The sequence below is a fragment of the Haliotis cracherodii genome, unplaced genomic scaffold (assembly GCF_022045235.1).
Source record: "Haliotis cracherodii isolate W230 unplaced genomic scaffold, xgHalCrac1.p SCAF_10, whole genome shotgun sequence".
In the NCBI taxonomy this organism is placed as follows: domain Eukaryota; kingdom Metazoa; phylum Mollusca; class Gastropoda; order Lepetellida; family Haliotidae; genus Haliotis; species Haliotis cracherodii.
In genome coordinates, this window is record NW_027266265.1 from 36,587,196 (window position 1) to 36,608,015 (window position 20,820).

The following is a 20,820-nucleotide window of genomic DNA, read 5'->3' on the forward strand; positions in this document are numbered from 1 at the left end:
CTTATGGCTAACATCTTCTGTATTGTTACAAAGTTTCCGGTCCACTTCTTGTCCCCTTGAATACCTCAGTTACTTCAGTTACTTCAGTTTAGTTACAGTTCAGAAATCAAATCTATAATATAAATGTTAAAAACTCCCTCTTTTGCTCTATCACACACGTAGCTAAAATTGAAGGCTAGACTCTGAGCCAGAATACAAGAAATTCGAGCCTTAGCCTAGTGGCCGAAGTAAACTGGATACTCAGTGTTCACTGATGTGAGTATCAATATCCATACGACAAGGTAGAAGGGTAGCTTGCTGGAGCACACGTTGGTGGGCTGGCGTGACAGTGAGTCTGGGAAACAGACAAGTATTGGATTGACAAGGTGATGAATCTACAGGTGAAGGTCACAATAATCCCTTTTCCAACAGCGTTCAAAAATATATACAGTCGACTAAATAGATTAGGAGTAACGCTTTATCATAAGTATAGAAGATCGCTCTGCGACCATATATTATTAATAACGACATTAGTGTATAAACTGCATGCATATATATGAAGACATAGGTATGTCTTTCTGTATGTATGTATGTCTTTCTGTATGTCTTTCTGTAGTCTTTCTGTATGTCTTTCTGTATGTCTTTCTGTATGTACATGAATATATGTGTATGTATGTGTTATTTTATATGCAGGCTTGCATGTGTATTTGTGCTAATGTATATTTGTATTTATGTGTATATTCAAGTATAATGTGTTCGAAAAGCCATTTGATGTAAGTTTATATTCTTGAAAACATTATGTTAAAAAACATGTTTATGTTTTTCATGTAAGTATAATTCTCTTCGTTTCTTTGAAAGGTAATAAATTTATACATAATAGTTATTTATATGTATAATCAATGTCTGTACATATACATAAGGGAAAGGACCACCTAAGTTGGAAAACTTTTGCCCAATCCCAATGATGTTTAAAACAAAAAAGTATTTATTTAGAGAAATAAACCAAAAGCAATAAATAATTTTAAAAATCATTTCCGACCGATCCTCATATTTAGAACTATTTTGTACCTGTGGATTTAACATCAGGACCTGTAAGAAAGAGCTACTGATATGGATTCCTATGCAGCATAGATGTTTTAAACGTAAGGTGTTTTATGTGCGTGTTACAGGATAATGCATAATGTCCTATACAATGTAAAGCACAACGAGAAGAACACCTTTGGGTCCACAGGATCTGCATTATTAAGGACATGAGCAAAACATTTGGAAAATGAAAGTTATCAGATGAGCACTTGCATCTTTTGGATTTAGAACAAAAATAAATGTGAACATTATATTCAAATGTGTCGTCTGTGTATTACTTAATTTTTGACCTTTTCAGGAAGCATATTTACCCATGACTATCTTCAGCAACCCATGCTTGTCGTAAAAGGCGACTAACGGGATCGGGTGGTCATGCTCGTTTGCTTGGTTGATGCATGTCATCGATCCCAATTGCGTGGATCGATGTTCATAATATCAATCACAGGATTGTCTGGTCCAGACTCGATTATTTACAGACCGCCGTCATATAGCTGGAATACTGCTGAGTGCGGCGTTAAACAACAAACAAAACAAACAAACAAATATTTAAATTTGAAGAGGAAAAGGGCTTGTGAATACCATTTTCAAGTTTTATGTTACAGAAACATTTTACGTAAAAGGCCCTTATCCTACCTCGCCCTTTGGCTGACAACGTTCGATTAAATTATGGTTTACTTCAATTTACAATATGACTGGAAATGCCAGCCTTGCTGACAGCTATGTGATATTGAATATAATTATTCTATGAGCATTCCGTACATGTGAACACATCTTACCATAAACTGCATACAAACGTGCAATTTTCAAATATCTTTATCACGTAACACAAACCCTCATACATGGCATGCTACACATAATTACAAAGTATATTGCATATGTTTATGTCAAATTACGCATTTTCAAAGCTGCATTCGAAATATGGCTGCCATATTTTATCTTGTTTTCTGAACTCACGTCAGTAACGCAGTCTTCTCCCATACACCCTGCCGACGAGGACCATCACGATCAGAATAAATGCTATCGCTCCTACAACTATGCCCGCCATGGAACCTGTACCCAGTTGCAATGATTTGCCATTTTCACATCCACAGCAGTTTAAAATTGTTTCCAGTGCTCACGTCTGTAACGCAGTGTCTTCTCCTGTAAATCTTGCCGACGATAGAAAGAACCACCACGATGACAATAAAAACTATCGCCCCTACAGCTATGCCCGCGATGGCGCCTGTACCCAATATGCTGTCGCAGCCACTGTACTCGTCCGAGTTGTCTCCGCAGTCGTCGTAGCCGTTACACTTTAGGTCGTTGCTGACACAGTGGTCGTTGTCACACTGGAATCGGCCGCTTGAACATGGACTTGAAGCTGTATATGTGATAACACGCTGAGAGATACACATAAGTCATGAAAAATAGAAAGTAGCCAACTTGAGGATCGGATATGAAAGTTTGAATGGAAACTTAATAAAATGGAACAATAATAACACACATGATGATCCAGTCAGGTCACATCCACTTCATTTTGATAAAAAGTAAAATATGTTAAAGACATTCGTGTGGGTTTGTTGTTTATAACGCGAATATTTAATCAATAAAATTGCAGCCTGCAAATAATATCTTCCCGAGGCAAGGGAGTTAACTGACTATAAACGTCTAGTGTCCACCCTTGCCGGACTAGGCTGCAATAATCGAGTTACATATTGGTTTGACTAATGAGTCTATGCATAGTCCAATCAAAATTGCTGAACGAACAAGACATCCGGTTCCTGAACAAAATGGATTTCATGTGCAGATTCCGGTCGACTGCAGGATTTGCAAAATATGTGTTCCGCCAAATGGGCGTCGACAGATATTTTGCAAATTCTTTCATGCTTTTAATCAAGGTGCTCAAGTGATTTTATGTGATTCGCGGGGTAAGACCCGTTTTCGTAAAAATATAGATCTTGATTATTGAGCAGATCGTCTTGAATGGGAGCCCCCGTTTTGTTTGAAGCAAATGCGAGTGACGTGAGAGATGTAACCTGATTGGTCAAAAGGAGGAACATCGAAGGGACATAACTCGTAATAGCAACTAGTGGCGCTACGATCGAGCCTGGATATTCGAGCCTAATTATATAGTCAGGTAACGCCCTTGCCTCGGGAAGAAGGTAAATAATCGAGTGGGACAGACAATCCAGTGAATGACATCATGAGCGTCTGATCTATAAAGTTGTTTTGTCATGACATGCACCAACCAAATCAGCGACCCTGAAAACCCAATCCAGTTTGTCGCGGCAAGTATGAATTGCTCAAGACCAATGTCTCTTGGGGTCCGTATTCATATATCAGTGTCCCGTGGTAAGAAACAATTTTGTTGAACTCTGAGCTTACGAATTATTGCAAACGCATTGTCCTAATGATGGACGAACCCCATAGTGAGTGAATGCCTGTGTGTTAAAGAGTTTCCCCCAAAGTTCCTGAAGTTTAAATTGAAACATAAGATGTTCAAGCAGTTTGAGGTTGTGACGAAATGAAGCCGAATCGTTTTAGAAATATGTCATCTGATCGGCTCGACAACCAACGCAGCCTTGATTTAGACTAGGCGGTCCCAGTCTATCTCAACATTCACATGACGCAGCCTTCTATTGAGGTGTCGACAGATCTTGACGTAGAAACAGATCACATTGGGGTAAAACAACTGATTCCAAAATATTGCAACTTCCATGAGCTGTTGTACGTTTTTCATGTCATGCGAAAGAGGTAAATGCATGAGGTGAGTGAGTGAGTGAGTCGGGTTTAACGCCGCTTTTTAACATTATTCCAGTTATATCACAGCGTGTCAGTTTAATGTGAGAGGAAAGCCTGAAGTGATGCAGGTCTCGGACGTTTACGACTTCGGTGAAATCCACGAGCACGGGTATGGTGCTGACAAACCTAGAAACATAATCGGGGCGAACCGTGATTCGAACTCACAATCATAGGTGTCTGGCGTGCCCAAGGGACGCAACTCTGCAAAAAGAATCACGGCGCCTTAGACGACTGGACGACCATCCGTGCCCCCCAAATGTTTGAAGAATGTTTTTATTAGAAAAAGTGTATAAAATGCCCTTTTTACTCACAGAATGCCGTCACAAGGATGTCGAACTGGCCAGTTTGGGTAACGTAGTCAGTCTTAAATCTAAAGCTAATAGAACCAGTAGGTGCTGTATAGACAGTATTGTCCACGATACCGCAGTCACCAGAAGCTCCTGAAAAAGAATATCTTACAAACATGTTTTTTCTATAATCTTTAACATGAAACGTCAACGTCAAAGAAGAACTGTCACCGAAACAGATTCTGTTGGGCGAAAAGGGTAAGATGTCCTACCCTACAGGAAGCATCCGGAAGTCACACACATTGCATTAAAAAGTCATTTTTACAGTGAATTTGATTCATATTGTATTAAATGTTTTACACGGTTCACACAAACAATGTAGCTTTCCCCAAATTTCTCTTCAGGGAAGCAAATTTCAAAGAAAGGACAATGACGCCAGTTTACACTTTTCAATGAAACCTTTACATCATCGGCCTGGTTAAGTCATCCCAGAAATATATGGTAGGCATTCAGAGTAATGTTCCACATATGACCTGTCGCTTGCCACCATGACGCGCATTGTTTTTCCCATACTTTAACTTCAACATGGAGTTTTCACACCTCCTTACTGACTGGCACTTCCGGTTGTAATGAAACAAATATGTGGCGGGTGCTACGGGTAGGACAGCACATGCTCAACCTTTTCACGATCACCTGGTGCTGTCACTTGTTTTCAGTAATCCATTCATATTATGTTCATCACTGTTTTGCCTTTTACACCCAGTGGAATATGCTGAGACACATATTTACAATTTACAAGGTTCAAATTAAAGTATATAATGTCCCTCAACTGATATCCAGTGGATCAAAGAAATGACACTGACTCTACGTCTTATTTACCATTCATGGAATTCGCAGCGTTGTCCGTTATGGTAAGGCTGTTCTTGCTACATAAGTTCGACGACTTTGTGTGGAGAGATCTGATCGACACCATCAGTCTATCCCCTGGTGTTTTGGCATCGAACATCAGGAAGCAGTTCATGCCCATTTGCAGATAGGTGTTGTCATATTGGGTCAGCTTCAACCGCAAGTCCTTGTTCACCGTGAGCGAGGTCGTACATTGCTGGTCCATATAATCTGTTAATGATTCGGTTAATCATAACACTACCATGGAATTGACAACTAATGATGGCGACGGTCAAGTAGGTATTTTTGAACTTAATTGAACTCACTGTTCAATAACAATGTGATTGATGAAGATCAGTTCACTGATATAGCGACTTCCATTATGGGCAATCACATCTATGGGTTGTTAATAATCGAGTGTAGAACAGACAATCCAGTGATTGATATCATGATCTTCGATCGACGCAATTGGGATATGATGACATGCATCAACCAAGTCAGCGAGCCTGACCACCCGATCCCGTAAGTCGCCTCTTACGACAAGCATAGTTGCCCACTACGACAACTGGGTTGCTGGAGACTATTCTAACACGGATCATGTAAAATGCTAATCTCCTAATACGAGTCCATAGGTACAGAGCTGACAAAGCTAGATACATAATCATGATGAACCGGGATTCGAACCATCTATCATGGGTTTCTGGTATGCCCAAGGGACGCAACTCTGCATATCGAATTGCAGCACCATAGACAACTGGGCCACCCGTGTCGACCACAAAATAATTATGCATGTCATACCCAGAGATACATCCAAAAGAGTTAAAGGGTTTCAAATCCCATTTAACAACATTTTGGCGAGACACATCTAATTTGGTTTTCAATATAAAATAAAATATCATTGTCAATACATTAGTAAACAATTTACCATTATTCCCATATATATTCTAGCTTTTCCTACTTACAAAGGCGAGGTGTAAATCCGTTTACGTGGAATAACCAGAGAGACATCAACAACATACATCGACACAGGGACTCCATGTTGAATTGATCTATGTGTTGTGGCAAATGCAAGGTGTAATATATGTGGGTGTTGTGAGTACGCCCCGTTTCCGGCCAATTGCGACATAGAGGTAAACATATACAGGGATCAACACAGCGGATCACATTTAAGACACGCTTGTCCCATGTATTTTATGAGTTACGCAATGTTATCGCCGGTAACAAGTGTAAGTTATACTGATACATTACTTTGTAATTTGTAAACAAAGCTAGGAGCCCCAAATTTCAACTTGACAAAATGTCCAAAAACAGGATGACCAGAGTGACGGTGATTTTGAATAAACTCATTGAGGGTTTATCAGATCAATAACAGGACAGGTGCACAGCACAGATGTATCTTTGAGGATGTTTTAGAATTCTATTTCTACAGTGTGTAACATAGATAGGGTGAGTGAGTGAGTTAACATTGAACGTCGCATCGGCATTATTTCAGCCATATAGCGACGGTAATTGTCAGGACCAACTGATCAAAATTTCAATAGAACCATTCATTTTTAAATAGTAATCTTCCGTCAGTTGAGAATTTCAATGCACAACTTTGAAGTTAATAATTCTTATTTAAGTTCATTTACACATTGTAACTATATCTTCGTGTAAGTGAAGATGAAATCATGTCCTGTCTAATTATAAGTGTTAAGGAACAACCATTTGTACGCTTGGTCTAAAACGTCATACCACTGAAAAAATCTTGTCTTGGCGTGTCTTGCCTTTTCTCATTTCTCAGGTGCTAAGGCGCCGCGATTCGCTGTGCAGAATTGCGTCCCTTGGGCACGCCAGAAACCTATGATTGTGGGTTCGAATCCCGGTTCGCCCCGATTATGTTTCTAGGTTTGTCAGCACCATACCCGTGCTCGTGGGTTTCACCGAAGTGGTAAACGTCTTAGACCTGCATCACTTCGGGCTTTCCTCCCACATTAAGCTGACACGCCGTGATATGACTGGAATACTGTTAAAAGCGGCGTTAAACCAATCGCACTCACTCACTCACTCACTCTCAGGTGCTTATATTAAAAAAGGCTGAAAAATGGGAACCGTAAGCTATTTCTATGTCACAATGATTCTAAGTAATTTCACGTTGACAATAGAGGAACTTGTACAGTTCTGAAACGTGCAACCCGAAAATGTACACGAGACCATTATTTCAACCAAGGTTTTCTAGAAGTCACTACGGTAAAAATGAAAGGCCAAGGAAGAATATTGAAAAAAGATATTGTTTTTAAGTTGGAAACGTTTTGAAATGACTGTATTTTCCAAACCTTTCAAAGCATGGAAATCACTAATCCAAACGTTTACAAATTTAAACGTTTACAAATTTGGAAACTCTTGCAAACCAAAACGTTCCCAAACGTTTCCAGTTCAAAAGTTATGACAATATCCAAACGTTCCCAACTCTTTGGAAACTATACTATTTCGTCCAGTGTTCTAAATGTCATATTAAAAGTGACATTTTTCTTTGGTAATGGGTTCGAATTCCAAATTTGTACTGAATCTGTCAGCACTGTGTTTGTGTTTCCAGTACTCAAGTCAGGAACGCATGGCCACAGATGCAAATTATAGGAGCGGATCAATGAAAATCCTGTGTATCCAAATCTTAATAAGAAATTGCAATAGTACTTGTCACATACCATTCGGACGTGTTAATATACTCCCACAATCCGCACTGTGCTGAATGACCTGGTTATCACTATCAGTTTGCCCCCTGGAGTAGAGGTCTGGAAGGTTTGTGTAACAGATCCAGCCCTTTCCAGAGGGGAGCTAGGCAAGGTCAGTTTAAGTCGTATGTCCTTTGTCACCTTGCAATTGAGAGATCACGTACACGTGTCGTCCATATAACCAGTGCAGAATCACGTTAATCATAACTATCATAGAGTGACTGAGTGAATGTTGTTGCAGTGATCAATATTTAGGTTTATCACGGCTTGAAAATAATAGGCGATCGATCCATGCAGTGAATGTATCCGATTGACAACTTGCAATCAGCCAAGACACACACTTTCTGAAAATGTCGAATTTATATTATTTTCTGTTTCACTATTACCCGTCCAAACAGTTTCAGTACTATGATAGTTCGTTTGATAGTTTGACACTAGGTCATCATGAACTTGCAGCTCACGTTCACACATATGTATTCTACGTATCGCATTTTCTACTTCTTGAGTAAGGGGATGATAATTTGTTTTTATTTCACTGTCAAACAAATTCTTGCAGAATTAAATCCTTCTCAAAGGACATTTTCATCTCTGTGTGGAAGCAGCAGAAGCAAAGACCATTTAAGTAATCAGAACTGTGTAATTGAAATCTGGGATGCCGAATTACAGCAAAGGTTGTTCCTTTCTTAATCCAAATGTCATACTTCTCAATGTGAAATTGTTCAAGTCTGTGAGATTTGGAAGGTTTGGAACATTTCTGGAACCAAGATGCAAAGCGATAAGAACTTAGGCCTTTTAACTCAACTGGTCGATGATGATAAGAATCCAATATATCTGTATAAAAGATGTATGTACTGCCATCATCAAGTTTAGATATTAGCTTAAGGTTTAAGTAACAATTAGGTTTAAGTAACTTACATCATTGGAATTCTAGTGTTTAAATAAACAACTGTTTTTTGTGGAGTGCATACGATGCAATGTTGCCAAACGACATGCAGCTTCTTGACTATGTTTCAACACACATAGTCCTCTCTTAAGCAATCTTTGAAAGTTAGGAATATTTAAAAAAAAATGAAAACTGATTGAATCAATGTCCCGAAAGTATTTCTTAGATGATCTGGTTCTGATTTGCATAAATAAGTGCAAACATAGTGTGATTCTGCTTCAGCGTTATGAATTAACTGAACGTCCATATTAAATCGCCAGTGTCTCAATATTGTTGGATTATAGTTATTAATAAATGTAATGCAGGAATTTCTCTTCGTGATATAACATCTGACTCTATTTATTTACATACATCTACATGACTTAGTAATTTAGTGTGAAAAGTAGGTTTGATTTGAATTCATTGACCCTGCCAAACAATCATATTTCATTTCCCCATTGCATGAACCAGTATGAGATGATGAATTACTCGTCAGAATTTATCGTCAGAACCACTTGAGTTAGACCCGTGAAGATCCGGGGTAGGATATGTCTTTAGCAACCCATGCTTGCCGTAAAAGGCGACTGTGGATGTCTAAGATGCGACTAACGGGATCGTGTGGTCAGGCTCGCTGACTTGGTTGATGCCTGTCATCGATCTCAATCGCGTGGATGGTCTGGTCCAGACTCGATCACTTACAGACCGCCGTCATATAGCTGGAATATTGCTGAGTGCGGCGTTAAACAACAAACAAACATACAAACAAACAAACAAACAAACAATACATTATTGATGTGCGATCAATGAATGATGTGAAAACAAGATAATTAGGTTTCCTTTCACCACAAATACCGCCCATGCCATGACGCCGTCGAACCTGCAATTGTCGATGAACTGTACGCTTTATCAATGAGGTCACCGCCAACGTCGCACACCTCGTGACCACTGTTGACGGGTCAATCCATTCCGCGGTGGGGTCTGTATGCCCGAATTCCTGCAGCACGTAATCGTCTTCACATTCTGTGTGTCGATGCGGATTGCGCAGATGACAGCCCCCCTGTGGGGTGGTCACAGGTGGGGAATCGAACCCGGGTATTCGGTGTGACGAGCAAACGCCTTATCCACTACGAATACAGGTTTCTTTTCACTCTTTGTGAGCACACAATGTTCACAACCATGCACGTATTCGTACTCGGGATCTCCATGACAACGAATCCCAATGAAAATAACGGGTTATTTTAGGTCCCTTGCAACCTATGCTTGTCGTAAGAGGTGTTTTTGTTGGACCGGATTGCGTGATTTGTATATATTGTAGAGGTAAACATCTGAACGTACTAATTTGATTCGTATTGGGATTTTGTATCGATGTTAAAGTTTTTAATACAGCTATAGTTAAAAAACCCGATATTTGTTTATTTAAAACTATGAGCCTGAAGTTTCTAAAAAAATACACTGTAACAGTGTAATTTTTGTGCAAGGCAATAATTTTTGCACAACAGTCTTTATCAAGAGTGAGTGAGTCATCAAATGCTCAGTCCCTTAACACACAGGGGGCACGGGTGGCCCAGTCGTCTAAGGCGCCGCGATTCGCTGTGCAGAGTTGCGTCCCTTGGGCACGCCAGAAACCTATGATTGTGGGTTCGAATCCCGGTTCGCCCCGATTATGTTTCTAGGTTTGTCAGCACCATGCCCGTGCTCGTGGGTTTCACCGAAGTGGTAAACGTCTGAGACCTGCATCACTTCGGGCTTTCCTCCCACATTAAGCTGACACGCCGTGATATAACTGGAATAATGTTAAAAGCGGCGTTAAACCCAACTCACTCACTCACTTAACACACAAGGCAAAGCAACAAAACAACTTTATGACAAACAGGTTATTTCCATATATTCCTTTGAGCAAGCATACAAGAAATCAATCAAAAGCGCAATCTCATGACCGAAGTAGACTTGAGATCCGTGTGTACACTGCTGTTAGAATCAATATCCATACGACATAGAAGAAGGGTAGCTTCCTGGAGAACAAGATGGTGGGCTGGCGTGACAATGGGTCTGTGAAGAGAACGAGAGCGAGAGACTTTAAAATGTCATGTAGTATTGTGAGACGGCCCTTATAAATGAATAGAACAGTCACCAAGCAAACAAATCCATGCCTTTGCATGTACTCACCAAGTTTCTGGCCGACCTTTTAAAAAAATATTTTTCCAGGTATCCCAACCCTAAAGTCGTGAATGTAGGTGCAACGTTTGTGCCCACAGTAACATCTTATAATTCCACATTAATGTTAAAACGTTGTTGCATATAACTAAATAAAAAAAGCTTCAATGATAAAGCTGTTTGAAAATTGTTCAGGGATTTCATATATACATTCATGTAACTTGTTCATAATTGATGAAAGTCAAGTTTATTGATCTTGAAATCTCACATAAATATGCCACATTGTCTGTGTCAACCTGCTGGTGAAAGTCCTGTATGATCACACACAGCAACAAAATAATCTTGCAAGTTTGAGCATTAATAATGTCATCATTTTTCATCTTTATAATTTGCTCTTTTTGTCTGTGAAAAGCATGCGTGATCTGAATTCAGTGTCTTTGCCAAACAATCATGTTTCATTTTCCCATTGCATGAACCTGTATGAGATGTTGTACTTGTTAAAACCACTGGTTCTTGCAAGGTTGATCATTATTTAATGTCAGCCTTAATATATCTTCTACCATGGAAAGTATTTTGACCTAATAGAATTGTTTATTCATAATGAAGAAGGCGCCTCCTTTGTCCGCCCCTTTTGAGATGATAATTATCAGAGTTATATAGTTTGTCTCATTGCATCATTTTACCCATTTAGGTACATTCTGTCGTATTACGTTTTTGTTAACTGGAGCTACCACAAAGTCATCTAAATATTTCCTATTTTTGGAGCTCATATGGATTTATTTCTCACCAAGCTATCTGACCAATGCTCCTCTGCGCTTTTACAGTCGTCGGCATCTTCATTATCATCAACATATTCAGATAGTCGGATGTTTTTATTGAAATCTTTCCATTCAGCTTTGGAAAATAATAATGAATGAACACAAGAATATATATTTATTGATGAATTTGAGATTCAGTAAAAAAAATCCCTATTTCAAATTTCGATGTAAGCGAAAACCTTATTTGAAACACATTGTATTAAACAATAAATAAATAAGTCTCGAAAATGTAAGACAGTTGACTATTCAAGTTCGTTATTTACAATATGCTACTTGGGTGTTGTTAGCGATGAATATCAAGGATTCAATACTCAGAACAGGATATTTACCTCCTGTCATTATTACTGTAACCAGTCAATGGTAAAAATACTGATATAAAAGCTGTTGCTGTGTTTCTTAAGTATGTACTTAATATACGATCCCATTCTCACACTTTCACTATACATATACGTTCCTACAATATCTTTTACCATAAATGTGAACTGTTGTTGACGTGACCACACCACTGGACACTTTTTGTCTTCGTGTCTTTGTTGAGTGCTTAATCCAGATATATTAAACTTGGACTGACGAAATTGAACCATTGGTGGACAATTATGAAACGTTAATACCGAAAATTTACATAGTTTCCTTGACCATTAGCTCAACAATAACGTTCTTAAAACACATGTGCAATATAGTTTTGAAGTCACAGTGGTACATGCAATCACTGAAAAGAGTAACGGCAGGTAATGCCACTGGAACAAAAAGTATAGTTTCCAAGCTTGAAAACGTTTGGAAATCACTACGTTTCCAACTCTTTGGAAACAATACTATTTCATCCAGTGTAATATTCACTGCACACACTAAACAAAGCGACATTGTTCTCTGGTGGGTTGTTAGACTGCCTGTGCTCGTAGGTCCCGCCCTGGTATAACTGAAATATTGTTAAAAGCGATTTTAAACCAAATGCACCCTCTCATTCATACTAAAATCAGGAATAGACGAATGGATACACATCCAACAAAACCAAGGCTCCATTTCAAAAATCGCGTACTGATTGTAGAAATGTTACGTTTTTGGTAATTAATACAAAAATATTTTTTTAGCAGTGACAACTTAAACTATGTTCGTGTTCATTTTACACCACTAATTCTGTTTGAAATACTCACATCAGTAACGCAGTGTCTTCTCCTGTACATCCTGCGGACGAGAGAAAGGACCACCACGATCACAATAAAGGCTATCGCTCCTACAGCTATGCCCGCGGTGGCCCCTGTACTCAATTGCAATGAATTGCCATTTTCACAGCCACTGTTCTCGTCCGAGTTGTCTCCGCAGTCGTTGAAGCCGTTACATATAAGGTCGTTGCTGACACATCGACCGTTGTCACACATAAAGCGACTTTTCGTGCAATTCCCTATAATGATTAACACAAATGTAAATACAACTGATTTATATATAGACTTTGATAACTAAATTAAGCGAATAGCAAAGCCGATAATAACTAGAGATAATTAATTATCAGAGGTCTCAAAGTTTGAATGGAAATCGAGTTTTCCGAAGGTTAGTTGTTTTTTAACGCCGCACTCAGCAATATTCCAGCTCTATGACAGCGGTCTGTAAATAATCGAGTCTGGACCCGACAATCCAGTAATCGATATCATGGGCATCGATTCATGCAATTGAAATCGATGACATGCATCAACCAAGTCAGCGAGCCTGAATTTTTTCCAAAAGGGTCACCGATTGTGCTTCTGTTGGGGGAACTACCATTTAATATTCTGGTTGGAGACGGATCTGATGGATCAATGATGTGACACCAAAATATGAATTCCATGAAATAATCTTCCAGTAATTTGAGAAATTGGCCACGTGTTCAAAATGTTGCAAAAATTTAGGTCTAATTGACATCGGACTATTGTCCCCTGTTTACGTTTCCATGGAGCAGTAATTCGCCGTGAGAGGCGTGCCAGAAACCAATGATTGTAGGTTCGATTTGGTTTCTAGGTTTGTCAGTATCCTACTCGTGCTAATGGGTTTCACCAAAGTTGTAAAGGCCTGGGACAATTTCACGTATCACATCTGGTTTTCCCTTCCATATATATGAAGCTGACACGTCCTGACATAACTGAAATACTGTTCAAAGTGTTAATCCAAACTCACTCACATTAAGCAGAACAATGACTGTCTTGTAACTAAAGCATCCACATTAGAGAAATGTGAAATTTTGATAAAGGAATATTAACTGAAAACTGCAACACTCTAATGTCGTTATAGTATTAGTTTCTCGTACTTACCTCAGTAATGCATTGATAAAACTAAACTAATGTGCAAAATAATAGACGTTTAATCAAACTCAAGCACGAATATGAAGAATACTAAACAATATTATAAATACTAAACAGGGACAAAAAGAGGTACTCACCGAAAGACACTAGCAAGATGTCAAACTGACCACGTTGGTTTTGAGTGAAATCCGTTCGAAACACAAATTTCAACGTTTTTCCACTTGAGATATAGGTTTTGCTTGGCACATTCCCACAGCCCCCATTGGCTCCTGAAACAGTTGTAGAATATATTGAGGTGTAATCCATAACAGAACCGTACACATGCAGGTAGGAATGACTTTTTGATCGATAGGGCCTTCTCAGCCTGTTTTACGTTCGGAGTGTGTTGTAAACATAACTATACTGCGTACTTTGAAACATATGTAGTGAACGACAAATGAAACGCGATAATGACATGCGTTACTGGTAAGCCAGGATAGGTTGAGTTGTTACCTGACATTTAATCCCCTGTGACTGAGTATGAGGTCAGCCCACTGGCGCGTACCATTGTGAAGAGAGGGGTAGCGGGTGTTCCGAGACAATTACGATGGCTTTGTGAGTGTCCTGTATCAGCTGAGAACGTGTTCTAGTCGCGAGTTCAATAGCATATAATAGTACGTGCGGGTGTGAGGCACTCGATGACTGTGAAAACGGCGACAGCAAATTTGCATTGATGACAACAATTGTGAAGTATTTTGACAATGAAGGGAATTCATTTGCTGTAAAAGTGGAAAACTTTGTCACGAGCGATACCTTCTGATCTGATGCGCTTTAGCATTGATACAGACAGACCAGTGGCAATGCTAGATTTTGCCACTGCTTGAGATATATTTGTAAATGTCTTTCTCTATGTAATGTATGACATTATAAGCCAATTCGAGCCTGCGAATGTATCATTTGGTCATTCTTACCTCGCTTTGACACGTTTATTGGTTTGTAATTAACTTCTATCAAACGACTTTTTGAGAATTCTGGTATCGACTTGTCACACCGACCTCTCAATAGTCTTATGAGCAACACGTGTGTCTACGGGAGGGTAGTCAATTTCATCGTCATGACCTGCACGTGAACAAGATGCGTACACCCTCTCTACCTGTAATACAACTACATGTAACATGTGTGCCCAATTCCCGTGTACCGCCTACTTGTCTCAAACTCGTTCAGTGAGTTAATTCAACTTATACTGGATTACTAGTAGATGGTACACATATATATTAGTTAATGACGTCGCTCATTCATATGATGTTTACAATCGGTCGGGGCGGTCGGGTAGCCTAGTGGTAACAGTGGTTCGCTCGTAACGCCGAAGACCCAGGTTCGATTCCCGACATGGGTACAATGCGTGAAGCCCATTTCTGGTGTCCCCCGCCATGATTTTGCTGGAATATTGCTAAAAGCGGCGTACTCACTCACTACAATCGGTCACACAGCTCACATTACTGCCGAAATGTTAATAAGAAATCATTCAGTGCCATATCCAATCAACCATTAAGAGCTTCAAGACATCTGCCTTCGTTACTCAAAGTTTGCATCGCAAAGCCACGTTTGGGGTCTTTTGAAAGAGAACGAGTCACCGTGAGATGCCTAGAGTCACTACCAAGGCGGTCTCTTCTCCCTCGTGGTCTCTTCCAAATGGCCATGTGATCTGCATAGAACGCGATATGATTCCCTGGCCTGACCATCAGTGATTACGTCAGTTAGGCGTCGGCTTGGAAAGAGGCATGTACGCTGCAGACAAACAGCTGCCAGTTATGACTTTATGTAATCGGCCAGTGGAAGGTTTACACTGGCGTAATGTCAAACGTCATTGTTTTCTAGCAGTGCTATGGAATTTGAATGTTTCTTATCAAAATGTCAACACACTGGGAGGTTATTAAAGGAACATGATCGTGAAACTATTCGTCAATTATTTCTGTCGTTCAGTACACATGTATACTATTATACTACATGTATACTATACATTATTATTTCATGATACATATTTCAAATATGATATTCAAATCACTACCACCTACTGTATATTAATACTGCTGCAGGTCCTTGAAAAACCTAAACTTAGTTTACAGTTTTAAATGTTAACATACCATAACCATTGAAGAATCCTGATGATAAAAATATATATTGACAATTTCTGAACACAAATTCTCGAATTGTCGTGCATCCACAGTTTTACACATTTCAACATCAACTTTGCTTTTATCAAATACTTATGAAATAATATGAAACTATGAAACTTTCCCATATAATTTGTCTCATGACGTCAAATACAGAAAACAATCATCGTCGATTATCCATTTGGCGCAGTAGGAAAAACAGTCGTTAAAACTATATCAATGGAGAACTGAAAATTCAATGAATCTAAATCTTATGAAAAATTGCAATAGTAAATTTCACATACCATTTAGACTTGTTAATGTATTCGCACCATCATATATTGTGAGACTGTTCTTGTAACAGAGTACGGTCCCCACAGTGCTGAATGATCTGATCTTCACCATCAGTTTGTCCCCTGGAAATGAACTCTGGAAGATTATGGAGCAAACCCAGCCATAATCCAGAGGAGTGTTGGGTAAGGATGTCAGCTTAATTCGCAGGTCCTTTGTCACCGTGAGAGTTTCCGAACATTTATCGTCCATATAATCTGTGAAGAATCACGTTGATAATAACTATATTGTATGATATAGTGATTGTGGGAATATTGTTGAAGTCAGCAATATGTAAGCTCAACACGGCAAGGGTCAGGAGCAGGCAAACCATGCAGTGAATGTGCTACGATCAGTAAGTGAATGAGCGAGAGATCGTCATATAGGTGAGGTGAAATTGGGTTTAACGTCGCGTCCAAGATTATTGCTCGTGTGTGTGTGCCTGCTTGTACTAGTCCAGACTGGACTGGCTAGCACACTGAGATACCATGCCGCAGTTTAACATGGATACCCCACTCAGACACAGTATATTGACTCCGAGCCGACCACTCCTTGTTTTAGCCCTATAATGTCGAGCGCCAGACAGGGTAAAAACCAGGTCTTTTGGTATGTCGCGGCCGGGGATCGAACCCCAGACCTTCCGCTCTCCGGGTGGACGCTCTACCACTAGACCACGGAGGCGGTCGATCATTATATAGCGATGGGAACAAATTATACCTTCAGTAAAACATATACATCAAGCCAATAGGGCAAAGATCACATCCTCTTGGACATTCTTGAGCAGAAGAGGTCCCCGTCACCACACGCTTGTCTTTTAAGAACTGGGTGGTAGTATTGTGCTGATAGGTTGTGTTTCATCCTCCTCCAATCGAGAGCATCATTGTGTATGCTGCTACAACTCAAATATCGTGTGCAGCCCTCTACCAATTGGGATCACAAATTTAAATATCATGGATGCTGTCGAAACATCAGCCACAACATGGGTCAGAGGAACTCGTTGAATGTGGTTTAGAGTGGGTTAAGTCAGTGCGTGATGTCATTAGTAGAATGTGCAAACTGAAAAAGAGGAAGAGAATTGGAATCAACCTGTTCTGTCCCAGCCACCTGTCATCCACAGTATGGCTTCCTTCCCTGAAATGTTGTTCCCACTGATGATGCCTCAATGAATATAACAATTATAATGTTATGTAAGCATCACTACACTAATTGTTTGATCAAAGAACTTGGTATAAGTGATATATCAAATAATGTCACATATAAGGTCAGTATGTTAACTGAGGAATATTCTGCCAAATCCCTTTGTCAGTACTATCAACTTTTCACTCTAAAACCTGAAGACATGTTTATTCCGCTTTTATACTGCATTCCAAAGCTCCATAAAATTCCGTACACGGAGAGATATTTTGCTTGGTCCAGCAAACGTACCACCAAATCCCTCTCTCAAAGATTAACCATGATCTTGAATATGATCAAGGAACGACTTACAGTTATAGAAAGAATTTGAGACAATGCAAAATCATATACGGATTCTCCAAGTCTTAAAGGATGTGCCTGATTTTTGGCATCCAAAAAGGAAAAAGTTCAATTCTGTCAAAAAACGTTTGATTCTTCAATTTTGTACACCACTATCCCATATAACAAACTTAAGGGGAAAGGCCATTACTTGATCCATTGGGCGTTTGCTAAAATTTGTCAAAAATGAAAGATAATAACATTTGAAATTCACTCAGAAAACAATATGTGAAATTCTGGACTTCCTCATTGGTAAGATCTGCTGTAAAATCTAGGGGTAAGGCACTGAGGCAAGAAGTGGGCATCCCCATGGGCACCAATTGTGCCCCCCCCCCCCCCCCCCCCCCCTTCTTGTTGATCTGTTTCCTTATGCATGTGAATCGAAATTGCTCCTCGGATTGGCATAGTCAAACACAGAAATTTGGCCAAGAAGTTTAACTTAAGCTTCAGGTTTATCGATGATCTGATATAATAAAATGTCGGTCAAAAAGAGAATTGCCTTCCAAGGATATACCATCGACAAACATAAAACACGACGAACCACTCAAATTCCGTGTATGACAATGAATGCTTTCGTCAGTAAATATTTCCTTAGTATGCTTTGTTTATAGGTATAGTTTAAATAATAATAATAGAATACAAAGCCCCAAAGAAACAGTCACAATTGGTTCACAAAACCGAATAATAAGTGGCTGTAGATTTTCATTTATTATTACATACACCAGAAAGAATCCTCGTATGCCTACAAAGCAAAGGCGTACAAGTTGACTTTTCTTTTCGAGATGCCCCTTTGCTTGGAGACGGAATCTTGTGGATAAACTGGCAACGAGTCGCCACTTGGCTTGTCCCGGAATGACACAAGTGGTCACGGATGACAAATCGGCACACAAATGGTAACTTATTTTTGACTCCTAATAACCTTTAAGTGAGGTGAGGTGAAATGGGGTTGAACGTCGCGTCCAAGATTATTGCACTTATATAGCGACATGCATGTACGTGTGTATGTTTGTGTGGCTGCTGCGATTTATAGTGCTAGCTCACTGAGATACCATGCCGCAGTTTTAACATGAATACCCCACTCAGACACAGTATACTGACTCCGAGCCGACCAGTCCTTGTTTTAGCCCCCTAATGCCGAGCGCCAGACAGGGTAACAACAAGTACCATCCTTTTACGTCGGGGATCGAACCCCGGACCTTCCGCTCTCTGGGCGGACGCTCTACCACTTGACCACGGAGGCGGTCACCTTCAAGTAGAACAATAATACCCAAATGTATCCATGTGTTGATAACCGGTAGGGATTCCGTGTAAGAAGCTGTCCCCAGCAAGCACTGCTCGACGTAGGAAGGAATCCAGTGGTCCGGACCGGTGACTTGATTGTTGGCGTGTCAACGTACACCTACATGTACGTCGAGGATCGTTGCTTATGGCATCAATATCTTGATTACTAATAGGGCGCGTCATGTAATTGGAATGTTACTAGCGTGTGGCGTTAAGCAACATATGTACATGCACGACCCGTGAAGATCCAAGTTAGATTAGGTCTTAAGCAACCAATGCTTGTCGTAACAGGCGACTTGCTTGTCGTAAGAGGGTACTAACGGGATCGTTGACTTGGTTGAGGCATGTCATCGCATCCTAATTGCGTAGATCGATGCTCATGATATCAATCACTTGTGTGTATGGTCCACGCTCCATTATTTACAGGCCGTAGTCATGCAGCTGGAATATTGCTCAGTGCGGCGTTAAACAACAAACACTCAATTGTTGATTGTTATGATCACATTATATGTGCTTCTAAGACGTCGTATATTGCTTTTGAGGCCCTTGGGTCGTGGGTTCGAACCCCAAACGTCTGTGATCTGCATCACTTCGGATTTTTCTCCACATATTTTTCTAACTCAGTTCACTTAAACAACATACATGTACATGTATCGTCATTTGACAATAAAGTCGTGGGCCTGTTTCACTGTGACCGTCTGACAAAGGAAACACATAAAACGCACATACCGTATTCGACGTAATAAGCACCCAGGGCGGTTTCAAAATTAGAAACATGAGGCTCTTATTAGAATATTATTTCGGTAGACAAAACAGTGTTGAAAATAAATTTCGTGGTTTATGCTGACAGCCTGAAATGTTTATATACGACATAAATATTTTTTCCAGAATTTAATTGCCTATAATTAAGGGTGCATATGACACACGAGTGTGTATTATACGCGAATAAATAAGTCTTGTGTACATTGATCAATCCAAAGGGGTGCTAATTGGGATTGTTCACTAGCCAGTATATACGCAAATATCGCCATGGGCGCTTATTAGAGCGGGGGCGATTATTACGTCGAATACGGTATTCGCGACTGTTGAGTTGCTACACTAACTGCAAAAGATTAACATTACATCATATACAATGTGCCCCTTGACATGTATGTTTTAATTTTCGCAAACACGCCCCGAATTTCTCTTTTAATTACACAGCTAAAGGTTATTTTGAGTGAGTGAGTGAGTATGGTTGTACGCCGCTTTTAGCAATATTCCAGCAATATCACGGCAGGGGACACCAGAAATGGGCATCACACATTGTACCCATGTCGGGAATCGAACCTGGATCTTCGGCGTGACGAGCGAACGCTTTAACACTAGGCTACCCGATCGCCCTTTATTTTGTTGATTGTAACTTCATTCGTACATATATCCTGGGCTGTTTGGTAGCTTAGTGGTTCCAGCATTTGCTCGTCACACTGAAAACCCGTGTTCGATTCCCAACATGGATACAATGTGTGGATCCCATTTCTGGTGTGATATTGCTGGAATATTACAAAAAGTGACGTAAAACTATAATCACTCACGTTGTATATTTGACCTTTTCATACTTACAAACGGTGGGAGTAAATCCATCTACATGGAATAACCAGAGGAACATAAACAAGGCACGGTGACACAAAGACGACAT

The 20,820-nt window shown here is 39.9% G+C and overlaps 2 protein-coding genes across 2 annotated transcripts; both read right to left on the reverse strand.

Moving 5' to 3' along the window:
- Nucleotides 1–262: 262 nt before the first annotated feature.
- On the reverse strand, nt 263–6,053 carry LOC139450106 (neuropilin and tolloid-like protein 2). The gene is made up of 5 exons (XM_071231757.1): nt 5,978–6,053; nt 5,010–5,246; nt 4,155–4,283; nt 2,181–2,422; nt 263–334 (listed from the first exon to the last, which is right to left on the reverse strand). The coding sequence occupies exons 1-5, from the start codon at nt 6,051–6,053 to the stop codon at nt 263–265; spliced, it is 756 nt and encodes a 251-aa protein (XP_071087858.1).
- Nucleotides 6,054–10,617: 4,564 nt separating this feature from the next.
- Nucleotides 10,618–20,820, reverse strand: LOC139450114 (neuropilin and tolloid-like protein 1). The gene is made up of 5 exons (XM_071231769.1): nt 20,745–20,820; nt 16,328–16,570; nt 14,028–14,159; nt 12,772–13,019; nt 10,618–10,697 (listed from the first exon to the last, which is right to left on the reverse strand). The coding sequence occupies exons 1-5, from the start codon at nt 20,818–20,820 to the stop codon at nt 10,626–10,628; spliced, it is 771 nt and encodes a 256-aa protein (XP_071087870.1). The 3' UTR covers nt 10,618–10,625.

Coding starts and splice junctions, on each gene's coding strand:
- LOC139450106 (XM_071231757.1), bottom strand. CDS start 6,053: ATGGAGTCCCTGTGTCGATGTATGTTGTTGATGTCTCTCTGGTTATTC. Junction 5,247..5,977: donor CGGATTTACACCTCGCCTTT/GTAAGTAGGAAA, acceptor AATCATTAACAG/ATTATATGGACCAGCAATGT. Junction 335..2,180: donor GAAGACACTGCGTTACAGAC/GTGAGCACTGGA, acceptor TCTGTTTCCCAG/ACTCACTGTCACGCCAGCCC.
- LOC139450114 (XM_071231769.1), bottom strand. CDS start 20,820: ATGTCGTCTTTGTGTCACCGTGCCTTGTTTATGTTCCTCTGGTTATTC. Junction 14,160..16,327: donor TACATTAACAAGTCTAAATG/GTATGTGAAATT, acceptor CAACTGTTTCAG/GAGCCAATGGGGGCTGTGGG. Junction 10,698..12,771: donor GAAGACACTGCGTTACTGAT/GTGAGTATTTCA, acceptor TTCTCTTCACAG/ACCCATTGTCACGCCAGCCC.